We start from the raw sequence: 25,010 nt of genomic DNA, 5'->3' as shown, positions 1-25,010 counted from the left end.
TGAACAGTGCAAAAATGAAATAAAGAAAAATTTCATTTGGAATAGCATTTTAAAAAGCACATTTTTAAAAAATACGAGACTTGGGGACAACTGAGTGGCTCGGTCAGTCTGCCTTCGAAGCGTCTGCCTTCGGCTCAGGTCATGATCCCAGGGTCCTAGGATCAAGTCCTGCATTGGGCTCCTTGCTCAGTGAGGAGTCTACTTCTCCCTCTGCCTGCCACTCCCCCTGCTTGTGTTCTCTCTCTCTGACAAATAAATGAATAAATAAAATCTTTTAAAAAACAAAACAAAACTGGTTAAAAAAAAAATACAAGACTTTGGGCGCCTGGGTGGCGCAGTTATTAAGCGTCTGCCTTCGGCTCAGGGTGTGATCCCGGCATTCTAGGATCGAGTCCCACATCGGGCTCCTCCGCTGGGAGCCTGCTTCTTCCTCTCCCACTCCCCCTGCTTGTGTTCCCTCTCTCGCTGGCTGTCTCTCTCTGTCAAATAAATAAATAAAATCTTTAGGGGCACCTGGGTGGCACAGCGGTTAAGCGTCTGCCTTCGGCTCAGGGCGTGATCCTGGCGTTATGGGATCGAGCCCCACATCAGGCTCCTCTGCTATGGGCCTGCTTCTTCCTCTCCCACTCCCCCTGCTTGTGTTCCCTCTCTCTCTGGCTGTCTCTATCTCTGTCAAATAAATAAATAAATAAAATCTTTAAAAAAAAAAAAAAATCTTTAAAAAAAATATATAAGACTTAAAAACTAAAAATTACAAAACATTATTGAAAGAAATTAAATAAATAAATGAGAAGACATCCCATGTTCATAGTTCATAATACTTCATATTTTTAAATGACAGTACTCCCCAAACTGATTAACAACTCAATGCCATTCCTATCAAAATCCAGGCTGACTTTTTGCATGACTTAATAAGATGATTTTAAAATTCCTATGGAGATGCAAAGAACCCATAATAGCCAAACAATCTTGAAAAAGAAGAAAAATCTAAAGCACACACATTTCCTAATTTCAAAATTTACTACAAACCTACAGTAATCAAGACAAGGTACAGTAGGAATATAGTTAGACACAGAGATCAATGGAATAAAATTGAGAGTCCAGAAATAAACTCTTGAATATATGCCATAACCATTAAGTGGAGAAGAATAATATTCTCAAAAAATAGTGCTAGGAAAACTGGATATGCACATTCAAAAGAATAAATATAGACCCCCTACCTCACACTGGAAACACAAAATAACTGAAAATGATCAAAGATCTAATAAATATAAGAGCTAAAACCATAAAACTCTTAGAAGAAAACAGAGGTGTAGGTGTTCATGATTTGATTATGAAATAGTTTCTTTTGTGACACCAAAAGCACAAATAACAATAACAAAAACAGATAAAATGGACTTCATCAAAAGAATACTTAATATGCTAAAAAGGACATCATCAAGAAAGTAAAGACAACCCACATATGGAGAAAAATATTTGCAAATGATGTATCTCTTTTTTTTTTTTTTAAAGATTTTATTTATTTATTTGACAGAGAGAGACAGCCAGCGAGAGAGGGAACACAAGCAGGGGGAGTGGGAGAGGAAGAAGCAGGCTCACAGCAGAGGAGCCTGATGTGGGGCTCGATCCCGTAACGCCGGGATCACGCCCTGAGCCGAAGGCAGACGTCTAACCGCTGTGCCACCCAGGCGCCCCCGCAAATTATGTATCTCTTAAGAATCAAGTATCCAGAATATGTATAGAGCTCTTACAACTCAACAATAAAAAGACAAATATTCCAATTTAAAAATGGGAAAAGGATTTGAATATTTAATCCAAATAAGATACACAACTGACCAATAAGCACATGAAAAAATGCTCAACATCACTGGTCATTGAGGAAATGCAAGTCAAAACCATAATGAGATACCATTTGATACCACCCACTAGGATGGGTAAAGTAAAAAAGACAGATAAATAAAAAGTGTTGGTAAGAAAGTGGAGAAATTGGAACCTTCATACATTGCCAGTGGAACTGTAAAGTATCACAGCTGCTTTGGAAAACAGTTTGAAAGTTCCTCAAAATGCTGAGCTTAGAGTTCACATGTGACCCAGCAATTCTACACCCAGATATACCCAAGAAAACTGAAAACATATATCCACATTTGTGTACATAAATGTTCACAGCCAGACTTTTCACAATAGCCAAAAGGTGTAAACAATCCAAATGTCCATTAATTGATGAAAGGACAAACAAAATGTGGTACACAGGGGCACCTGGGTGGCCCAGATGGTTAGGCAGTCTGCTTTTGGCTCAGGTGATGATCCCAGGGTCCTGGGATCGAGCCCCATGTTGGGCTCCTGGCTCAGCGGAGAGCCTACTTATCCCTCTCCCTCTCCCCCTGCTCATGCGCTCTCTCTCTGTATCTCTCTGTCTCACATGAATAAATAAAATCTTTTATTTTTTAATTTTTTTAACAGATTTTATTTATTTGGAGGAGAGAGTCAGTGAGAGAGGGAACACAAGCAGGGGTGTGGGAGAGGAAGAAGCAGGCTCCTAGCGGAGGAGCCTGATGTGGGGCTCGATCCCAGAACGCCGGGATCACGCCCTGAGCTGAAGGCAGATGCTTAACGACTGCGCCACCCAGGCGACCCTCATATGAATAAATAAAATCTTAAAAAAAACCCGAAAAACCAAAATGTGGTATACAATGGAATATCATTTGGCAACAACAAAAAAATACTGATACATGCTACAACATGGATAAACCCTGAAAATATCATGTTAAGGAAAGAAGACAGACATAAAATGCCATATGTTATATGATATCACTAACATATGAAATGCCCAGAACAGGCTAATCCATTGAGACAGAAAGTACATTAGTGGTTGCTAGAAGATGGCAGGGGAGTAGGGACGGAGAGTGACTGCTAATTATTTTGGGGGTGATGAAAATGTTTTATAATTAACAGTTATGGTTGCACAATCTTGGGAATACAGTAAAAACAACTGTAAAGCACACTCTGAAAGAGTGAATTTTATGGTTTGTAAATGACATCTTTTAAAAAATTAAGGTATAATGGACATATAACATTATATTAGTTTTAGGTGTACACGACTTGCTATTTGTATATATTGCAGAATGATCACAATAAATCCATCACCATACACAGTTACAAATTTTTTTCTTGTGATGAGAACTTTAAATATCTATTGTCTTAGCAACTTTCAAATATACAACACAGTACTAACTATGGTTACCATACTGTATATAATATTCCCATGACTTATTTATTTCAAAGCTGAAAGTTTGTACCTTCATCCATTTTGCCCATCCCTCACCCCCAACCTCTGGCCACAATCAATCTGTTTTCTGTATCTATGAGCTCAGGTTTTGTTTTTTCTTATTTAAGTTTTTATTTTAATTCCAGTTACTTAACATAAAGTGTTATGTTAGTTTCAGGTGTATAATATAGTGATTCAATGGTACCATACATCACTCTGTGCACATCATGACAAGTGTAGTCCTTAATCCCCATCACCTATTTAACCACCCCCCTTTGGTAACCAACAGATTGCTTTCTACAGTAAGAGTCTGTTTCTTGCTTTGTCTATTTTTTCCGTTTGCTTGTTTGTTGCTTAAATTCTACATATGAGTGAAGTCATATGGTATTTTTCTTTCTCTGACTTACTTCACTTAGCATTGTACTTTCTAGCTCCATCCATGTCATTGCAAATGGCAAAATTTCACTTTTATGGCTAAACAATATTTCATTGTATATATACCACATCTTTTTTATCCATTCATCAATAGATGGACACCTGGGCTGCTTCCATATCTTGGCTATTGTAAATAATGCTACTATAAACATCAGGGTGCATGTATCCCTTTGGATTAGTGTTTTTTTATTCTTTTGGTAAATACTCAGTAATGCGATTCCCAGATCATAAGGTAGTTCTATTTGATCTCACACGGTATTTGTCATTCTCTGTATGACTTATTTTACTTAAGCATTAATGCCCTCAAGGTCTATCTATGTTGTTGCAAATGGCAAAATGTCCTTCTTTTTTATGGCTGAATAGTATTCCAGCGTGCGTGCGTGCGTGTGTACACCACAAGTTTTTTTACCCATTTATCTATCAAAGGACACTCAAGTTGCTTTTATGCCTTGTAAATAATGCTGCAATGAACTGTAAGTTATACCTTAAAGCTATTATTTAAAAAAATCTGCTTCAATCAATGCAAAGTGGCTACTAGTATAAAAAAACTTATTTAGGAACCAATAATTACATTCAAGATTACTGTTAAATTGTTTACAAAACATAGGTAATTACCTCATTAAAGGCTCTCTCTGATCTCGCATCAGCCTCATTGTAACTTCACAAGCCCTTCGAAAAAGACCTTCTGTTCCCATAGGACCCATTCCATTAACCATATTATGAGTCAGTCGAAATGGAACAATTTCTGGAACTTCAAAGGTTTCTCCCTTAAAACAATGCATTTTATTAAAAAGTAACAATGTTAAAATTTTAAATCTTTATGCAGAAAAATGAGACCTTCATGTCTAGACTCTAAGCAAAGTGCAAAGATACCCTCAATCACGAAGGAGCCATATAACTCTACCTTTGATCTAGAGGATGGATGCCCACCTGTCACTGAATTACTATAATGAATATTACTATAGAGATTTTATGCATTCAACATTTAGTCTCATATTAACTTCCTTAATGTTCTTCTTGAATAATATAAAATAAAATCAAATATTTTAATATTTTTCGTTTTTAAGACTTTCACTTTAAAGCAGGAAAGGAAAAGAAACGGCCATATGTTAGATGCTCATATCCCTCAGACAGAATATGTAATATATAATATAATGAAGTCCAGTTCATTTATTTTCTGCCATTTTCAACCTGCCTTCCATAAAGCCTTTTTATTCCCAAACTTACTGAGTTTCCCTAAATTCCCTTCTTATATGATTTAACATATACTAGTGGTTTATCTCTGATTTGGTTTATCTGTTTTGATCTCATGTGTACCTGTGACCTTTCTTGGTTTCCTGTGACAGCAAAAGGCAATCCATAGAGAATGGGGATGAAGAAAATAGGGGTTTAACCTACCAGTCTGCCTTCCAGGATCATAACATTGAAAAATTAGAAGGGGCTTTAGGGAGAGTCCAACCACCTTAATTTATTTCCAGGCCCCACTCTGGACCTACAGAATCTCTTGGGATGTCTGCTAGATATCTGTGTATTTTGTTTAAATTCTTGGATGATTCTGATATGCTGCAAGGTTTGGAAACCGTCATATTAAAAGGTTTTATCTCTCTAAAACTGAGTCTCAATAAAATGAACTGACCTGTCCATGTTCACATAACTAAGAACTGAGTCAGAACTTGAACCTTTGAATTTCGAGTTCAGGGCTGATTTTACTTTATCACTATTCTGAGTTCTCTTCATCCTAAGTTGCTTTACTGAGGACTCAGGGATTCACTGATCAAAACCAGTCAACAAACTCTCAGTGTGACTCAACTGTGACTACAACTGCCACCAACAGGTATATCTAGGAAAAACAGTTGTTGAGGAAAGGAAACCGGGAGGAAACATAGAATTACTAGAGTAAGTCACATCACTTACCTTATTGAAGAGACAGTTGAAATCCACATGTACACATTCACCAGTCAAAGAATCAAAGAGAATGTTTTCACCATGACGGTCTCCAAGCCCCAGGATATAACCAACCATTGACATAACTGCGGTGGAACGACAGTATGCTGATCTGCTACTGTACCTAAAGAAGACACAATACCTATCAAATATCCTAATGCCACATGAGGCAACAGAAATCTAAAATATTTTTAAAAACATTAATCATAACAATGTATATCTTCTTGGTAACTTACCATGATGTAGGATCAGGGAATGTCCTCAGAAACCACTCGTGAAAAACAGGAGGATGCCTGGGTAGAAGAAATTCTCGGAATACTTTGAGTTTTTCAGACAAAGCTGCGGATTTTGGCAGCATACACTGGCGAAGTTCTTTTCCTGTCATATAAACTCCTACAAGGTAGAGTGGTTTCCATTAATCACACAAGCCAAATAAGAAAATGGGCAATTTTTAAAAAAAACATCTATTTTTATTCAAATCGTTATTCAAAAGCAAGAATAGAAAAATTACAATTATGCATAGGTAAATTATCTTATTACAATAAAATAATACAACATATTATGTTTCCCTATACTTACCCAAAGTAAAGCCTCTTGTTGATGAAAATTAATGTCAACTAAAACTAATGTTGTGGAATCAACTAATTTCAGAAAACATCACTCAGAATAAATTCAATGTGAAGAGTACCCTTGGAATTATAAAAATGCTGTAGCCCTCACTAAAATTAGAGTGATTTCTCTGTTCCTCAGCATGTAGGATAGGTCCACACAGAATCATTATTAAAAAATCTACAATGGTGCTTTGAAATCATTTACTCTGTGTGAATGCTAGCCTGTTAAGCTTCGTTGTATACCTGGTTCTTGAGCTAATCTTGCACAATGCAAATCATCTGGAGAAACAGAAAAGCTTTTCCTTCTGATACATTGGTGAGCCTGTGTTACATGGGTATATGACTCTAGTCTATTAAGTGCCTTTTAGGCCCACCTTGGTTTGGTGCTTTGTACACCCAGAGAACAGCCAAAAGTTTTATGGATAAGTCTGAGATCTGAGGTTTTTAGACTCAAATGTTACATAGTTCCCGTGTGCTCATGATATTAAAAATATTTTTAAAAATATTTTTAAAAATCCAAAAGCAATAACTAAAACACACACAATACTTCATCTTTCCAATAAAATAGTCAACAGCAAGTTCCTTGGAATCAGAGTCCAGTCTTTAAGTTTCAGCTCTGCAACTTATCATCTTTGTGAACTTGGATATTACTTAACCTCTGACACTGTACATAAAATAGGGATAATCAGACTTATTAACAATAAAAAATAAAGTATATAACATACTTAGCACAATAATACAGTAATTTATCAACATCACTATTGTTATGGGTTAAACTGTACCCTCAAAGAAATGTGTTTAAGTCCTAACCCCTGGTACCTGTGAATGTGGCCTTATAAGAGAGGGTTGTTGCCCATGTAATCAGGTTAAGATGAAGTCATTAGGGTGGGCCTTTATTATAATTTGACTGGTATATAAAATATTATATAGGAAGAGAAAACAGAGACATACAGACTTAGGGAAAACACTGTGTGATGACTGGAGAGAGAGTGAAGTGATCCATCTATAAAACTAAGGCACATCAAAGATTGCTGGAGACAGCAGAAGCTGAAGAAAGGCATGGAAGAGATTCTCCCCTAGAGCTATCAGAGATCTGGCCCTCCTGACACCAAGATTTTGGATTCATAGCCTCTCAAACTGAAAGAATACATTTCTGTTGTTTGCAGTACTTTGTTACAGTAGCCCTAGGGAAATGAATAAACTTATTTTCTACCTTATTCTGATAACTTGATCTACTTACATTTAATGTACTGCATCATATGCATTTAAAAATTTTTATTTTGAAATAGTTCTAGACTTACAAAAAATTACATAAATGATACAAAGAATTCCCATATATTCTTCACCCAGCTATTCTTAACTCATGTCTTTTATAATAATAGCACAATTACGTAAATCAGGAAATTGATAGTTACAATATTATTAATTAACCTTCAGACCTTATTCAAATTTCACCAACTGTCCCACTACTGTCTTTTTTTCTGGGCCAGGATCCAATCCAGGATCCCATATTACATTCAGCTGTCATGTCTCCTTAATGTTCTCAAATTTGGGAAATTTCTGTCTTTGTTTTTTATTACCTTGACATTTTTTAAGAGTTCTAACCAGTTATATTTTTGTTTCTCCACTGTAGTTACTACTTTTTTTCCCTTTATAATTAATAAGTATGTTGTGGGGAGATACTTTGATACCCTACAAATAACCTGTTTCTCATCGTACTTTTGCTCATTCGTTTCAGGATCCATTGATATTCGTTACCTGCAACAATTATTAATGTGGTCCTTGCTAATTGGTCATTTTCTATTTCCATCATTTACTCTACATTTATTCACTGCAATTATATTGTAAGGAAGAACTATTCCTACTTCCCTACTTATTATTTATTTATATCAGTGTGGATTCATGTCTATTTATTTTATTCCATGAGTTATAATCTAATATTATATCATTATTTATTTTCTTGCCCAAATTATCCCAGGTTTGGCCAGGTGGAGACTCTAATTTCAATCTAACACTTTCAGCTCTAGTCTAGCCTTCCATTTCCTTTTCTTTCTCTCACAGTGAAAAAGCTAGCTCTCATTATCCACAATATATTTATTTATTTGCTAAAGTTAAGTGTACATATAAAGTAGTTTCAGAATTGCTAACCAGTACTTTTGTGAAAAACAAATTTTCATATACATTGTTGTAAGCTACATCAACTTCTTTTGGGATAAAGACATAATTAGGATAAAGAAGGGATTAGAACACTAGGAAGAAAAACACGTAAGTACATCCGTATATAGAATATCATTTGACCTAGAAATTCTACTATGGCTTATACAAAAAAAAAAGGTATAATGACATATGTTAATAATAATTACACACATTGGCAGATTTTATAGTCATATTATATATTTATATTTTAAGAATTAATTTTAGTACCCTTTTCCTTATATAGTTTGGTCAGAATAGGTCTCAAGCCAGCAGTGTTGTTAACCCATTCAATAATACCACATTCATCATTCAGGGGAATAACTGCATATGTTCGGATATGAAGTTCTCTTCTACGAGATTCTGCATCTTTTCTTAAGCACTATTAAAAAAACACACACACACACACAAAAGCTTAAAAATTCAAAATTTCCAAACGTCATGTTAAATATATCTAAAGATTATTCATTCCATAGCAAAAGAAACTCAGTGAAAGTTTACTATGTGGTATAGACAAATAATTCTTCAGGACGTTAGGAAAGGAAGCTACTGGGATAGTATCTATAGTCTTTTTCCAAATCATTAAAAATGCCTTGGGCAAGTCCCTCTTTTTAATTATTCACTGTTAATGTGACAACAATATTGTGTTCAAAATATGATATTTGTATATTTAACAATGACAAAATGTTCTTTTATTTTTTATTGCTTTATAGATATCACTGAAATATTAAGTCCTTAGACACAAAGACTGGTGTTTAATTTTGATTACCTAAACAAAAAAGTATGAGTTTTATAATATCCTCAAAATGTCATTTTATTCTTGCAATTTAGTATTATGGCTTCATTTGAAAAACGGTCTCCTAGCAGAAGAAAGCTTTTTACATCTCATCTGATTAATCCTGAATTATTCTAGGTAAGGATAAACAGTATTTTGTTTAATTCTTAAACTGTATGAAATAAACAAACTGATCACACAACTATAGTTGCAACCTGTCCAATTCAAAAGCACAATCACTAACCAAAAACGTATTTTATTTTTATTTTTTTTAAGATTTTATTTATTTGACAGAGAGAGAGACATAGCGAGAGAGGGAACACAAGCCGGGGGAGTGGGAGAGGGAGAAGTAGGCTTCCCGCTGAGCAGGAAGCCTAATGCAGGGCTCGATCCCAGGACTCTGGGAGCAATGACCTGAGCCGAAGGCAGACGTTTAACCAACTGAGCCACCCAGGCGCCCCCAAAGACATATTTTAAACTTTAGGAATAAATAGGCTACATAAAAGTCAGCCAAACAGTACAGCATTAGAATGACATGTAAAGATTAGTTTGTGGTCTCCTAGACCAACACAGACTGTAGTTTTTCAGGCTATTGTACTTTACCATAGCAATGTGGGGGAACGGTAATGAAATAATCAGTAGCAAAGCTGATTAGGATAAATTTGTAAACTAAAGCCAGGCCAGTTGATACTCCTAACCAGAAAAACAAATTTTAGTTTGAATTAGGTTACCAATTTACTAAACATTTTAAATAAAAAATGAATTAGGTTACCAATTTACTAAACATTTTAAATAAAAAATAATCCTTCATTTCATAGTGCCTTTGAAATGGGTTTTTAATGTGATATTAATTTTTAAATTATTTTTGGTTACACTAAGTACAAATCATAGTTATTCTTTTTTAAAAATGAACTTATCTGTTGCTATATCTTTTCTATGTTAAAAGTTCGTAACTTTTCCCGCTAATAAAAGAGGTCCTAAGTTAAATGTGGGGAGAGGATACAGAGGAGGGATAAAAAGTTCATAAAAAAATAACTAAATTTCATCTTTCTATCGTATGGTTTAATTTTTACCAATGGAAAAAACAGATGCTATGCATTTACAAATACCTGGCCACAGAATAATTCAAAATACCTAAAGTCATCCATTTATAATAAACCCTTAATAAGATTTCTCATATCATCTCTGAGAAGAAATCAAGCACTTACCAAATGTACTGAAAAAAATACTAAGGATCACCTTTAGGTGGTGTGTTGATAAAAACAGATCCCAGGCGCAGCTGCGTGGCTCAGTTGGTTAAGCATCCAACTCTTGATTTCAGCTCAGGTCATGATCTCAGGGTTGTGAGATCAAGCCCCACAGCGGGATGGTGTTCAGCAAGGAGTCTGCTTGAGATTCTCTCTTTCCCCTTCCGTCTGCCCCTCCCCACCCCCTGCACTCTCTATCTCTTAAATAAATAAACAAATCTTTAAAAACAAACAAACAAAAATCCCCCCAAAACAGAACCTGATGTCTTTTGTCTAGCACTAAAACATACATACATCTGATAAAGTCTATTACAAATAATTTAAACATTAAATAGAAAATATTTTCCCTAATATGTGTTACACATTTTTCTCACTACAATAAAAGTAATCTTATTTTTTAAAGTAAAAAGTTATATGAAACCAACAATTCCACTTCTGGGTAAATATTCAAAAGACTGAAAGAAGGGATCTGAAGAGCTATTTATACACCTATGTTCATAGCAATATTATTTACAATGTAGAAGCAATTCGAGTGCCCACTGATAGATGAATGAATAACAAAATGCAGTATACACATACAATGGCATATTATTCAGCCTTACTCAGGAAAAAAATTCTGACACAAGACATAACATGGATGAACCCTGAAGACAATGCTAAGTGAAATAAGCCAGTAAAAAGGGACAAAAAATATATAATTCCACTTCTACAAGGTATCTAGAGTAGTCAAATTAATGCGATAGAAAGTAGAATGGTGGTTATCAGAGGCTGGGCAGGAAGGGAATGAGGAGTTACTGTTTATTGACTAGAGAGTTTCAGTTTGGGAAGATGAAAAACGTTCTGGAGAGGGATGGTGACAGGGTTGCACAAAAATGTGTATGTACTTAATGACACTGAACTGAACTGTTAAAAGTGGTTAAAATGGTAAATCTGATCCCAATAAAAAAAATTAAGTGAAAACAAAAAAGGTAGTACATTTCATTCTCTTTTTTAAGACTGATCTATCAGCATTATGAAAAGCTCATATCGCATGATAGTAATTACGGTAATTCTAAAATTGAAGCAAACTATCTCCAAACCTTATTAATCAAGGAATTGAATTCCATTAGTCTACAATCCTTTCTCAGGTCATCTTTTGGCTTACACATCATGATGTAGAACTTTCCATCTGATCCTTTCAAAGAGATCTTCTTTGGTTTCTGAAGAGAAGCAAGAATTTCCACCTAAAAGATAATGAGTTATATATAAATTAAGGTCAAGACTTTTTGTTTAAATTTTTATATATAAATATTGTGTTACCTAACAAAAAGAATGTAATAACCTATATTGTGTAGTAAGTTTATTATTTTAACAATTTCTTTTATCATAATCACCAATGATCTACGAAAAGAATGCCCATAAACAGAGAACCACTGTCACCCATTTGGAATGGTTATAAAGTAAAAGGATTACCTCATCAGCAATCTAAGTACTTACACATCCAAATTTAGGCAGCCTCTTCAGGACAGCCACAATATTTAAAAGATCTTTTTTAAGATTTTATTTATTTATTTAAGAGAGAATAAGAGGGAGAGACAGAGATTGTGCACACACCAGCAAGGGGGAGGGTCAGAGGGAAAGGGAGAAGCAGACTCCCCACTGAGCAGGGAGCCTGATGCAGGTGTGGATCCCAGGACCACAGGATCATGACCTGAGGCAAAGGAAGTCACTCACCTGACTGACCCACCCAGGAGCCCCTAAAAGATTTTTGAAACATTTTTTAGAACCTGCTTTAGATCTGGAGACACTGTTTTTAAATGTCTCTAATGGTAAGAAATGCTTATCAATTTAATGTAGCTTCATTTTTGAAAAAGGAAACTCTTCCAAAATCAAGTCCACCTAATGAGGTGAGTTAATAAGCTGAATACTATTAAGTTAAAAACAAAGCATGACTGTAAGTAAGAAAGAATGATTTCATTATGTGGTTTAGTATCTAGCTCTGAAGCAATTAAACAAATGTTTTGATACATAGAATTACTGGAACAAACAGTTTTCAAAAGTATTTACTTAGAAATGTTCTTGTACCACTTTTTAAAAAATAGTCACATATTCAGGGGCACCTGGGTGGCTCAGATGGTTAAGCATCTGCCTTCAGCTCAGGTCATGATCTCAGGGTCCTGGGATTGAGCCCTGCATCAGGCTCCCTGCTCAGCAGGGAGCCTGCTTCTCCCTCTCCCTCTACTGTTTCCCCTGTTCCCCCTCCTAGTGCTCTCTTGCTCTGTCAAATAAATAAATAAAATCTTTAAACAAATAAAATAAAATAGTCACATATTCATAGTCACATATTATACTCAAAAAAAATCAAGCTCTTCTTAGCTGAATTTTGCTTCCTCCTAAAGTATAAGCAAAACCTGTACTTTGTCCTTCTTCTCTTCTCCATTTTTAGGACAAAAGAAAGTATGGAAAAATCAAATTGTGAAAAATAAAAATTATACTAAAACAATAGAAGTATCTAAAAAAATAAAAATACTCGGTTGAATAGGGGCTTTTTTTTTTTTTTAAGACACTGTCCTAGGGGTTTAGAAGATCAAAAGGAGAGTAAGCATGAACACTGTGTGTGTATATCTTACAATATATAGGGGAAGATAAATGTATATGGTTGAAACATTGACAATAAAGGTAGTAACTGATCAGAAACACACATGTAATGTTAGCAATATGTACTAGAGAAGTGTAGGAGAGAAAACCTACGTGTTCATTGGAGGACGTAGAAAGCTATTGTGAAGGAACCATCTCCCTATTATGCTATTTAAGATGCGAGGCTCTCATTCATCATAATACACATTAGAAAAGTATCAGTCTTTTCCATATGGATATTTCTATAGGTCACAGATATTGGGAATGTGGGATTTTTAACATTTAATTTTATCCCAACAGTATAAGACAGTTTTATTTTTCTATATTTCTAATAATTTTTTACTTTGCAAATAAAATGCACTTAGTCTCTGAGAAAAACACTTTTAAAAAAACTTAATTTGAAATTTTTAACTTAACTAAATTTTAAAATCATTGAGTTACATAACATTGAAGTTTACCGTATCATCAAAGCTTGCAATATAGGCCCAATGCCCAGGAAATGGGTCATGGTTAGCATGGGCACCCGGAATTGATGGAAGAGTAGGTATCATGACAGATTGTAAAGGAATGAGGATTTCACTAAATGTTGGTTCTTCTACCAGCTTTTTAAGCATTTTAAAATGAGTGCTCATGCTTAATGTGGAACTACTTCCATCCACCTAGGGAAAGAAAAGAGTACATTTTAATTTCTCTGCGTTTACCTTGAATTATAGAACACTTATTTTCAACCAAAACAAAAATTTTACTTCTGTAGTATTTTAGTTACAATGGTTAAGCAGTCAGCGGTTTTCTAAGAATTTGTTATATATCTCATTTTACCCTCTCTGTACTCCTTTGCCTTATCAATAATAGTACCTGCATCACAGGACTGTTTAATGACCAAAGGAGACAATAAAGGCCTACAATCCATTATCAGACATTACAAAATCCGAAAAGCTGTGTAAATCAAACCTTTTTTTTTTGTACCAAATCTCATTTGGCAGCAAAATAATACCTGAACTTCTCACTTAGTAAAAAGATTAGTATGTTTTACCACAGAAACAGTTATGTAACTGGTTATGGGATACTCTATCTGAATACTCTCAGTAGGGATTCTCAATATTGAGTACGTATACTACATTACCTTAAAAATCTGAAAAATTCTGAATTCCTTAATGCAGCCTAGATGGCCACAAAAATTTCAGATAAAGAAGTGAAAACTTATACCTGTAAAGCACTTAGAAAAGTGTCAGTGTTGAGTAAATGTTGGCCATTATCATAACATTGTCTTTGATAATGCCAAGGGCATCAGAAGTCAAAAGGACTAAAGCAGAGAACAAAAACAGATTACTCTTTCAAGGTGTTTACTGATAAAGGGAAGGTGAAAATAGAATAGTCTGTATTTTCTCACCTATAAACAGCTAATAGACTGCATATTTGTAAAGTGAAATGTAGCTATTTACCTATAAAGAGTCTCTCTCCCTTTCCTCATAACTATCCTCACTCCTCATTTTTACCTTTTCTGTGTATATATTTAGGGATTTCCCCCTTGCATTTCCTTGAGCAAAAGAGTATGTTACCCCTGTGAGCATGTTCATACTTTAGATACAAGTACACTGAAACTAAAGTAGTTCTTAAACTAGATGATAACCATCTGTTTAGTTCCCTACACCACTTATCAGCACTGATATGCAGACACAATGCAGACAAAAAGGTCTTCATTATCTTTGTTTCCCTTAGCATTAGCGCCTGTCAACAGGCAATGAAATAAGTGTGTACTGAGAGAATGAAATGAAATGAAAAGTAAACCAAAAATCCAATCTTTTTTCATATATAGGTTAATGTATATAAGTTTTGAAAATTTAAAGATATGACACAAAATAACAGAGACAACTTTGAGTATTTTACATAATTGTATTTTTACAGCTTATTTCATATCCCTCTACTTAAATTATTTCTAATTAATATGGATAATTTACTCTCAGAATCTACACTAAGAAGAGCTTTTAGAAATTTTAAAGTATAAATTTGAGAGAGGGACTTGTTAGAAATTTTAAAAACCGCTTTATTAAGGTGACTGCATATATTTAAAGTATATAATTTAATGAATTTTTATGTATGTGTATACCCACTCGTGTTAGAATTTTAACTTAATTAAATCATGTGAAAGAAACCCAGCTAAAATCATAGAGAAGTTTTATATAAATGATCAAATACAGGTCTATAAGTAGGAAGATTTGTGATCATACCGGTTTATTGCACAATTCCAAAAGTTTATCTGTTAGGCGAGTTGCATCTCCAATAAATTTTTCTAAGGATTTTTTCATATGAATAGCTTTATTTAGGATTTCCTTGCATCTGTTCACACGCATGGGATAAGAAGACTGTCATAAAAAAATTAAATGTAGTTTTATACAAGATTTTTTTTTTTAAACCCAGAATTTTGGTAGACACAAATCAATTTAAAAAGTATTCATGATGAGAATTTATACTGATGCGAATTTCCTGGAAATCAATTTGGCAATGCTCTAAACAGCCATAAAAATGCTGTTATCCTATGACCTCATGAATTCCCTTCTTAGAATCTATCCTGGTGGAATAATCAGAAGTGAGAATAAATATAGATATGTCTAGATGTATTTATTACAAGAGCAAAACAATGGAAACACAACAGTTAAATAAATTATAGAAAATAATTATAGGTTAACTACTAAAGAATTTTACATACTTATTAAAACTTTGTCTTCAAAGAATATTTAATGTATAGGAACATGCTATGGTAAAATGTTAGGTGAAAAATATCAAATTATGTATCTCTATAATCCAAATTTAGCATTAAAATATGTACAGAAAATACACATACAAAAATACAGAAGAATATTAATAGAATTACTGAATTTTAGTTTTTTTTAATAACTGTGTATTTTCCAAATTCTCTAAAATATTTATAATTAAATATATTTACCACCTTACAAATGCCCATTAATAATACAATGAAGTTTTTCTATTATTAATAGCTTAGATACTTTGCAGAAAAAACTTTGAAAAAATAGGCTACCATTTTATACCGAGCACTAACAATTTGACCTCATAGAAAAAAAACATGCTGAATTCTTTATCTTAACATACTAGTTCTTTCATTTGATATGGTAAATATTTCTGAATTTAAAATGATACAAAATGCTTCAATTTCTTTTTTCAAACATATAAAATTTATCTTTTGCTACTAATCTAAGAAAGAAACACTGGAACTTGCATCTTCATATTAGTATTAAATAATCAATGCCATATAGAATGGAAAAAGACACTGTCATGATTACTATATTACCTTTGACACAGCTGTCATCATCCACATTGCTTGTTGAGGATAGGCCAGGAACACTTTGGCTATAATTTCCATCAAGACAACAAAAACTTCATCATGAGAATGACAAATTCGGGAAATCAACTGCGAAAAAGCAGTCAAAAACTGATATGGTGCTAAGTGATTTGTGTGCTCTGTGATAACCTTATTTATTTTAGCTAAATCATTTCTCATTTGTACACGATCAGAACGGCCAGCTGGAAAAAAATCAGTTAAAAAAACAAAGAAAAAAACAGCACATCAGTTCAATTCACAGAAGAAAAATTTTGTTTTAAAAACAGCTTTACAATATACGTTATTCCCACACCCAAAGCTAGATCACTTGCCAATTTGTGAACATAGTTGTCTTTGTCTAAATAGGAAAACATATTTAGGGCCATTCAAAAACTCAAGGGCTATTAATTTTCACTAGAAACACAGAACAAGCCACACTCCACTATAATTTTTAGGGTAAATTATTTGGCTTAAGCTAGTATCTCTCAGTATGTGTTACGTTCAGGAAGGAATGAGCAGATTCTCATTTGCAGCCCTGAACTGCAATACTTAATGTCTTTGTGTTTAGTGTTTCTCCTGTTAGCATTCTTGCTCACACTTATATTCAATCTAAATTAGCAAATTCATTCCTAGCTTTTTGTAAGTTAGATTGTCAAGCCACATGTGACTTTATACCAAAGTTAAAATTTTTCTTATCCCTTAAAATTTTTACATAAAAAATTATACCTTTTTCCCATTCATATGCCTTAGCACCAAAATCAAGCCATAGTGATAACATTCGTGGCATTGACTGATATATGAATTGGTTTCCATATTGTAGAGATCTGCAATTATACAGAAAAGATGTTATTAACATAGTGCTCTTTTTTACATTATATGGATTAAAATGTAAAGACATAGACTACCACTTGAGTTTTACACAGCCTTTTCACAAAAATTATGGTATCAGTATTTCTTCTTAGTAGAGGTTATCTTTGATTCCCTTTTTTCTTTTTTTTTTTAAGATTATTTATTTATTTATTTGAGAGAGAGAGAGAGACCACGTGTGCGTGTGAGGGTAAGAGAGTGTGAGCAATAGTGGGGAAGCGCAGAGGGAGAGGGAGAAGCAGGCTCCCTGCTGAGCAGAGAGCCCAACTCGATCCCAAGACCCTGGGATCATGACCTGAGCCCAAGGCAGACACTTAACCCACTGAGCCACCCAGATGCCCCTTTTTTTTCTTACTATATTCTTCACTAAGCTCTACATTGCTTATACCAAAAGTAATACAACTAATGACCTGTTCTGTCAGTACTTTCAAATTGTCCTTCAGATCTATATCTTCGTTTGCATTCCATAGCCATAATAAGCCTATCAGGTCCAATCACTTCATTTCTGAGAAATTAGAATAACTTCGTCTCCCCAATTTCACATTTCTCTTCAATATATTTTGGACAATTGTTCCTGAAATCCTAGCTTTATCATGCTCTCCCCTGTTCAAAAACAGGAATCAACAGCTACAATTTAAGACCTATATGAAGGACTCTACTTGGTATTCATATATTCACAATCTTATTTCTTTATAACTTTCCAATCTCACTACTCACCAGATTATACATTCCATTAAGTATAATTTCTTCACCATCCTCTGAATAAACCATTCAACGCTGTTTCTCTGCTAAATCTGTGAAAAGTTAGTAATGTCGTCTTCTTGAATTATCCTTCAAATCCTACCTTCTTCCTGAGGCCTATCAAGATTTCTGTAGCAATGCAGTACAAAGAGATATACTTTTTAAATCATGAAGCCAGTAGCTTGAGTTTTGACCTCAAGTTTGCCCAAACTCTATGAATTCTCGACTTGTTTGTTTCATTTTTGGTATTTTGCTAATAGACATTTCTCATATTTATGCCATTTATTTTCATAGCTGATCACACGTTCTATTATGTTCCATTATTTAAATGTTTTTTATGCTTAAGGTTTCTCTAATAGCTCCTTGAGAGCAAACACTAATGCTTAGTTAATAATAACATAGTATTTTGATCATGCAGGGGATAAGTAAGTCTCAATAGCTAAGTTTACTCCCTTAAGCATCCAAATGTTTTCTTTTATGTACTATGAATAGAATATGTTCTAAAATAACCTTACCTCCTCAAATTGTTTAAAAATTCTCACAGTATACCCAACAGTTTTCTGCACATTGAGGATTCTAGGTAACTTTTTGTTTTAGAACAAATACATTAAATAAATTCTGTATACCAATACACATGATATATGTATGCTAAAACTAAAGAACAAAAGCAAGCTATTACTTATCTTAGAAAAGAAAAATGCATTTAATAATTGTCCTCTACTTATGTTTCCATTTCAAAATGCTAATAGGCCAGGAATTCTGCTTTAATAACAAGCTATTGATAATCATTAATAAATAAAATTAGGTTTGGATTTTATAAAATTTGAATTCCGTTTTGAGAAGAAAGGTGTGGCCAAATCCTGCAATCCAAACACCAATAATGAACAAACATTAATTTCTGAAAATACTGAAGAAGTCAAAGTATCTAATAATAGACAACTTTAAAGAAATTTATTGCTCTGAAATAAGTCATCCTTTAAAATAAAGGAAGAGTACACGAGTATGGGATGCCTGGACGGCTCAGCCAGTTAAGCGCCTGCCTTCGGCTCAGGTCATGATCCTAAGGTCCTGGGATCGACTCCTGTATCGAGCTCCTTGCTCAGCGGGGAGCGTACTTTTCCCTCTGCCTGCAGCCTGCTTCTCCCTCTGCCTGCCACTCCCCCTGCTTGTGCTCACTTTCTCTCTAACACCAGCAACAACAAAAAAGAGTACATGAGTATGATAAGAAGAATGAATGAAGGGGCTCCTGGGTGGTTAGTCAGTTAAGCATCTGCCTTTGGCTCAGGTCATGATCCCAGGGTCCTGGGATCAAGCCCTGCATTGGGCTCCTTGCTCAGTGGGGAGTCTGCTTCTCCTCCTGCCCCTCCCACCTCATGCTCACAGTCTCGCGCTCTCTCAAATAAATAAATAAATAAATAAATAAAATCTTTAAAAAAATGAATGACATGTCATTATTACTTCTTAGGAAATAGTATGTGAAGACATAAACAGTAGGCATGAGACAATACACTATGTGATAATACACTAATATATAAAATTAAGTTATATTCTACCTGTTATCTAGTCTAAAAGATAAACTCTTCCTACAAGTCCAATGTCAAAAGCATTTTCATTTATAGCATTTCTTAGCAGAATGGGCAGGAAGAAGACATTCCATTGGTAATTATAACCAATAAATATATTACATTTAGGGTCTTCTGGAATTCTAGGGAAGGGGACTCAAGAGATGGGGGTTTGGAATGGGAAGGGCACTTAATTTTCATTGTATAATATTGGTACTACTGAGTTTAAAAACACATATGCACCTTACTTTTTCCATTTATAAAGTTATTTTTTAAAAGGAAGAAAGAATGATATAAAGAAAAAATTTATATCTCATCTAAAGTTAAAGACTGAGAAATCGTTCTTTTTGATAGCTGAGTATATTCCATTGTATATATGGACCACATCTTCTTAATCCAGTCATCTGTTGAAGGGCATCTCGGCTCCTTCCACGATTTAGCTATTGTGGACAATGCTGCTACGAACATTGGGGTGCATATGGCCCTTCTCTTCACTACGTCTGTGTCTTTGAGGTAAATACCCAGTAGTGCAATGGCTGGATTCAAGCAGAGAAAGACAATTATCATATGGTTTCTCTCATCTATGGAACATAAGAACTAGGAGGATCGGTAGAAGAAAGGGATAAAGAAAGGGGGGGTATTGAGAAGGGGGAATGAAGCATGAGAGACTATGGACTCTGAAAAACAAACTGAGGGCTTCAGTGGGGGGGGGGAATGGGATAGACTGATGATGGGTAGTAAGGAGGGCACGTATTGCATGGTGCACTGGGTGTCATACGCAACTAATGAATCATCAAACTTTACATCAAAAACCAGGGATGTACTGTATGGTGAATAACACAGTAAAAATATTATTATGAAAAAAAATTAAAGTTAAAGACTGAATCAGTGGTAAAGCAGAAAACATACTGGATATGCTAAAATCTGTGATTAACAGTTCAAGATCAAGAGTCACTGTGACGTATTTAATCAGCACATATCAGTTCACACACTTACCTGCCAAAATGAAGAACTATATACCGAATGAGATCACCCTGCTTTTCCATTTTGTTGTCTGTGACCATGGGCATCAATTTGTCATAATACTTGGCAAGGTAAAAATGCCCATCCTCCCACTCTGGCAGGAACAAGGTCACATCCTATAAAAGACAACACCAGATACTCACCTAAGAAAACCCCATACTATACTGGGAAATAAAGTATGAATAGATGATTAGGGATCAAAAAGTACAAGACACACATGTAGGCAGAGCAAAGTCAAAGGCAGAGTGACTTTTTCATTTGGATAAAGAATTTTCTTAGAAAGGTTTTCTCAGGATGGCTGGTTGGTTCTGGTGAGTTGTCCACTGGCCAACATGAAATAGTGTTGGGATAATTAACTATTTAGGGAAAGAAAACTCCACTTACATTGCTACTTTATATGTCATCAAAATAATTTCCAAATGGATTAAGGTATTATGAAAGTGTTTATATGTATATTTTTATTATTAAAAAAAATCTCAGTGAAAGGAAAATATCAAAGCTCTGAGGAGGATATGACTTTTAAAGCATAAAAATATAGTTAAAAAAATTACATCTTATTTTTCTCCAAGATCTTTCATGCGTTACTGCCCTCCCTCTCAACTCCTTTAAAATCAGGTTTCTAAGAATTCACGCCTTTTTCACTCCGCAAACTATTTCTTCATGGTTTCAGTCTTCGGCATTGCCCAAAAGCACTCCTTAAATCTAAAAGATCCTTCCCAATTCTGATCTCATTTGAACTCTCTTCAGCATCTGTTTCTGTTGTCCACACCATTTCCTCTTTGAAACACTTTCTTCCCTTGGTTTCAGTGAGGCCACAATCTTCCAAGTTTTCTCCTACCTTTCTGGCCACTCCTACTCTGTCCTCTGTATCATTTCCTTTCCCTTTCCCTGCCTTTTAAGTATTTGTGTATTTATTTTAAAACAATACTATTTGGAATGTGATGGAAAACACATAGAAAGACGGACTATAAAAAATAATTTTTTTAATGAAGTTTCACTCTTAATTCAAGCAAGTATGAGAACATAGTTTGAAGCAGGAACATAAATGAGATCTTGAGTTTCCCCTGAACCTAATCCTGCACACAGACGGCACCTGCCTGTGGATAGAGGAGAGAATGACATGACTAGATGTATGGAACAGATGCTGGATTCATGTGCCCAACCAGCCAAGGCTGCCAGTGCCCCTCCCCAATCTAGTCAGAGAAGCAAAGGGAATAAGGAAACATACTAAAAGTTCTTTTAAAAAGATGTTTTTCAGTCTGGTTTTACCATCATTTTACCCTCCTTCTTTCCTCTTACCTGTCTCCTCCTTTCTTCTTTTCTGGTTTAAGTTTTAAAAATTTATTTTGGAAAGTAAAATTTACATACAGAAAAATACACAAATCTCGTATGTATAGCTTGATCAATTATCACAAAATAATCACATACAGGAATCCCAGAAACACAAGCTCCCCCATTCACCCTCCCAATCACTACCTCCTTTCTTTTCCTTGAAAATAACGACTGCTGCAGAGTGCATGTGTGTACACCCACCCCCAAATTCATGTTGAGCATAATCCCCAAAGTGATAATATTTGGAAGTGGGGCCTTTGGGAGGTGATTAGGTCATGATATGGAACCCTCATGGATAAGATTAGTGCCCTTAAAACACAGACCCCTAAGACCTCCCTCACCCCCTTGTAAGATTGCAGTCTATGAACCAGGAAGCAGGCCCTCATCAAACACCAAATGTACTAGCACCTTGATCTTGCTTCTGAGCCTCCAGAACTGTGAGAAATAAATGTCTGTTGTATAAGTCACTCAGTTTATGTTATACATTTATTATAGCATATGGTTCTTACAGCCGCCCAAACAAACTGACAACCACTATTTGAACTTCTAATACAGTCATTTTGTTTTGCCCATTTTTGAACTTTATAGAAATGGAAACATACTACATGTATTATTTTCTATCCAGCTTTTTTCATTCAACATTATGTTTGTGAAACCAATCGAAGTTATTGCACGTAACTTTGGTTTGTTGGTTTTCTTCGCTACATAGTATTCTATTACAGGAATATCTTAGAACTTGTCTATCCATTCTTTTCCCTTCCCCACCTCTTGCTTACCCATTCTATAACCAACTGACATTTGGGTTACTTCCAGTTAAAATCTACAAATGATGTTGGTATAAACATTTTTGAACATATCCTATAGAGACAAGTAGAATGGCTGGGTCACAGTATTATCTTGAGCAGATAATGCCAAACTGCTTTCCAAAATGATTGTACCAATTTATACTTCCAGCAACACTGCAAGAGAGTCTAAACACTCTACAGTCTTTCTAAGGCCTTGTCAATCTTTAAATTTTAGCTTTTTAATAGGTATATAGTGTTGCCTTGTAATGTTTTTAATTTGCATCTATGCCTGTTTACTACAATTTGATACATTTTCTTTATTTGTTTTTGGTCTTTTATGTATTTACTTCTGTAAGTCGTCTATACAATTCTTGTCTCAGGTTTCTTATTGACTTTTAAGAGTTCTTACTGTATTCTGGATATGAGCCTCTTATCATTTATGTGTTGCAAGTACCTTCTAACCTATGGCTTGCCTCTACATTCATAATGGTACCTTTTCATGAACAGAAATTCGTATTATTATTTTTTAAAAAAAGACTTTATTTACTTAATTGACAGAGAGAGAGAGAGCACAAGCAGGGGGAGTGGCAGGCAGAGGGAGAAGCAGGCTCCCCGCTGAGCAGGGAGCCCGATGCAGGATTTGATCCCAGGACCCTGGGATCATGAACTGAGCCAAAGGCAGATGCTTAACCGACTGAGCCACCCAGGCGCCCCCCCGAGAAATTCATATTATTAATATATTTAAATTTATCAATCATTTCTTTTACAGTTGGTCATTTTGGTCTGTTTCAGAAGTCCTGACCTACTTCTAGGTTTGAAGATACTCTCTTAGAATACAATGCTTTAGAAACTATCATTTTGCCTTTCACATTTAGATCCAGAATCTACCTGAAGTTTACCTTTGTTAATGGTGTGACGGTCAAATTTGACTTTTTTTTCCTATAAGATAACCAAATGATACAACACCATTTATTAAAAAGACTATCCCTAGGGGCACCTGGGTGGCTCAGTGGGTTAAGCATCTAACTCTTGATTTTGGCTCAGGTGGTGATTTCAGGGTCGTGGGATCAAGGCCCATGTTGGGCTCCTCACTGAACATGGAGCCTGCTCAGGATTTTCTCTCTCTCTCTGCCCTTCTCCCAGCCCCAGCCAGGCATGCAGGCTTTCTAAAAACAAAAAACCAAAAAAAAAAAACAAAAAAAAAACACAACTATTCCTCATGGCTACTTACGCCATCATGACATAGCTTTAGGGATGTAGCTAGTATAATCAGATTCTAACTTTGGTATCATGAGGGCAACTCTCCCTCCTCCTCCAACCCAGGCTTCAGTGCAAGAGATGAAAGACCTGGAAGATCTGCTATAAATTTTGCTGTGAAGAATTAGTGAGTTTTTGTGTGCTTCAAAAGTTAGAAAAAATTCAGATCTCTCCAACTGGGAGAGTGAAAATTACAAAGTATGACTTTAGGATCTGCCTCATTACTACTGCCCTTTAGTACAGTATAAAATAAATAAATAAATAAATATATATATGTATATATATGTATTATATTTTAAAAATTTATTTATTTGAGAGATCAGAGTACACTGGAGGAGGGGCAAAGGGAGAGGGAGAGGAAGTCTCTCTCTTTTTTTTAAGATTTTATCTATTTATTTGACAAAGAGTGGGGGAGAGAGCAAAAGAAAGCACAAGCAGGGAGAGCAGCAGCAGGAGAGGGAGAAGCAGGCTCCTTGCTGAGCAGAGAGCCTGATGTGGGGCTCAGGACCCTGGGATCATGACCTGAGCTGAAGGCAGACGCTTAACCAACTGAGCCACCCAGGTGCTGGAGGGAGGGAAAGTCTTTTTTTTTTTAAGATTTTATTTATTTATTTGACAGAGAGAGACAGCCAACGAGGGAGGGAACACAAGCAGGGGGAGTGGGAGAGGAAGAAGCGGGCTCCCAGCAGAGGAGCCCGATGTGGGGCTCGATCCCAGGACTCTGGGATCACACCCTGAGCCGAAAGCAGACGCTTAACGACTGAGCCACCCAGGCGCCCCTAGGGAGAGAAAGTCTTAGGCAGACTCCGAATGCTGAGTGCAGAGCCTATGTTGTAAACAGAGCCTCATGTCTGGCTCCTTGCTCAGCAGGGAATCTGCTTCTCCCTATCCCTCTGCCTGCTGCTCCCCTGTGCTCCGTCAAATAAATAAAATCTTTAAAGAATAAAATAAAATAAAATCATTTTATACATTTTCAAGAAAAAAAAAGATTGAGTTTCTAATGAAACTGCATTATACATA

The 25,010-nt window shown here is 35.2% G+C and overlaps 1 protein-coding gene across 5 annotated transcripts in view; it reads right to left on the bottom strand.

Moving 5' to 3' along the window:
- ATR (ATR serine/threonine kinase) overlaps positions 1-25,010 on the bottom strand; it is a 96,199-nt gene that overhangs the window by 3,195 nt on the left and 67,994 nt on the right. For 3 of the 5 annotated variants that reach the window (XM_026497181.4, XM_026497183.4, XM_057315956.1), the window contains 10 exons: positions 20,590-20,732; positions 17,150-17,247; positions 16,394-16,626; positions 15,315-15,449; positions 13,545-13,745; positions 11,550-11,693; positions 8,680-8,830; positions 5,881-6,037; positions 5,615-5,768; positions 4,316-4,467 (listed from right to left, as the gene is read on the bottom strand). In XM_026497181.4, coding sequence (XP_026352966.1) covers positions 4,316-4,467; positions 5,615-5,768; positions 5,881-6,037; positions 8,680-8,830; positions 11,550-11,693; positions 13,545-13,745; positions 15,315-15,449; positions 16,394-16,626; positions 17,150-17,247; positions 20,590-20,732 — 1,568 coding nt within the window. Of the gene's footprint in view, positions 1-4,315; positions 4,468-5,614; positions 5,769-5,880; positions 6,038-8,679; positions 8,831-11,549; positions 11,694-13,544; positions 13,746-15,314; positions 15,450-16,393; positions 16,627-17,149; positions 17,248-20,589; positions 20,733-25,010 lie in introns of those variants that run through there. The other 2 variants (XM_057315954.1, XM_057315955.1) reach the window with 2 other exon arrangements.

Source organism: Ursus arctos, unplaced genomic scaffold, assembly GCF_023065955.2.
Source record: "Ursus arctos isolate Adak ecotype North America unplaced genomic scaffold, UrsArc2.0 scaffold_20, whole genome shotgun sequence".
NCBI lineage: Eukaryota > Metazoa > Chordata > Mammalia > Carnivora > Ursidae > Ursus > Ursus arctos.
Note: the sequence above shows the minus strand (reverse complement) of the source record. Positions and strands in the feature narration are given on the sequence as shown.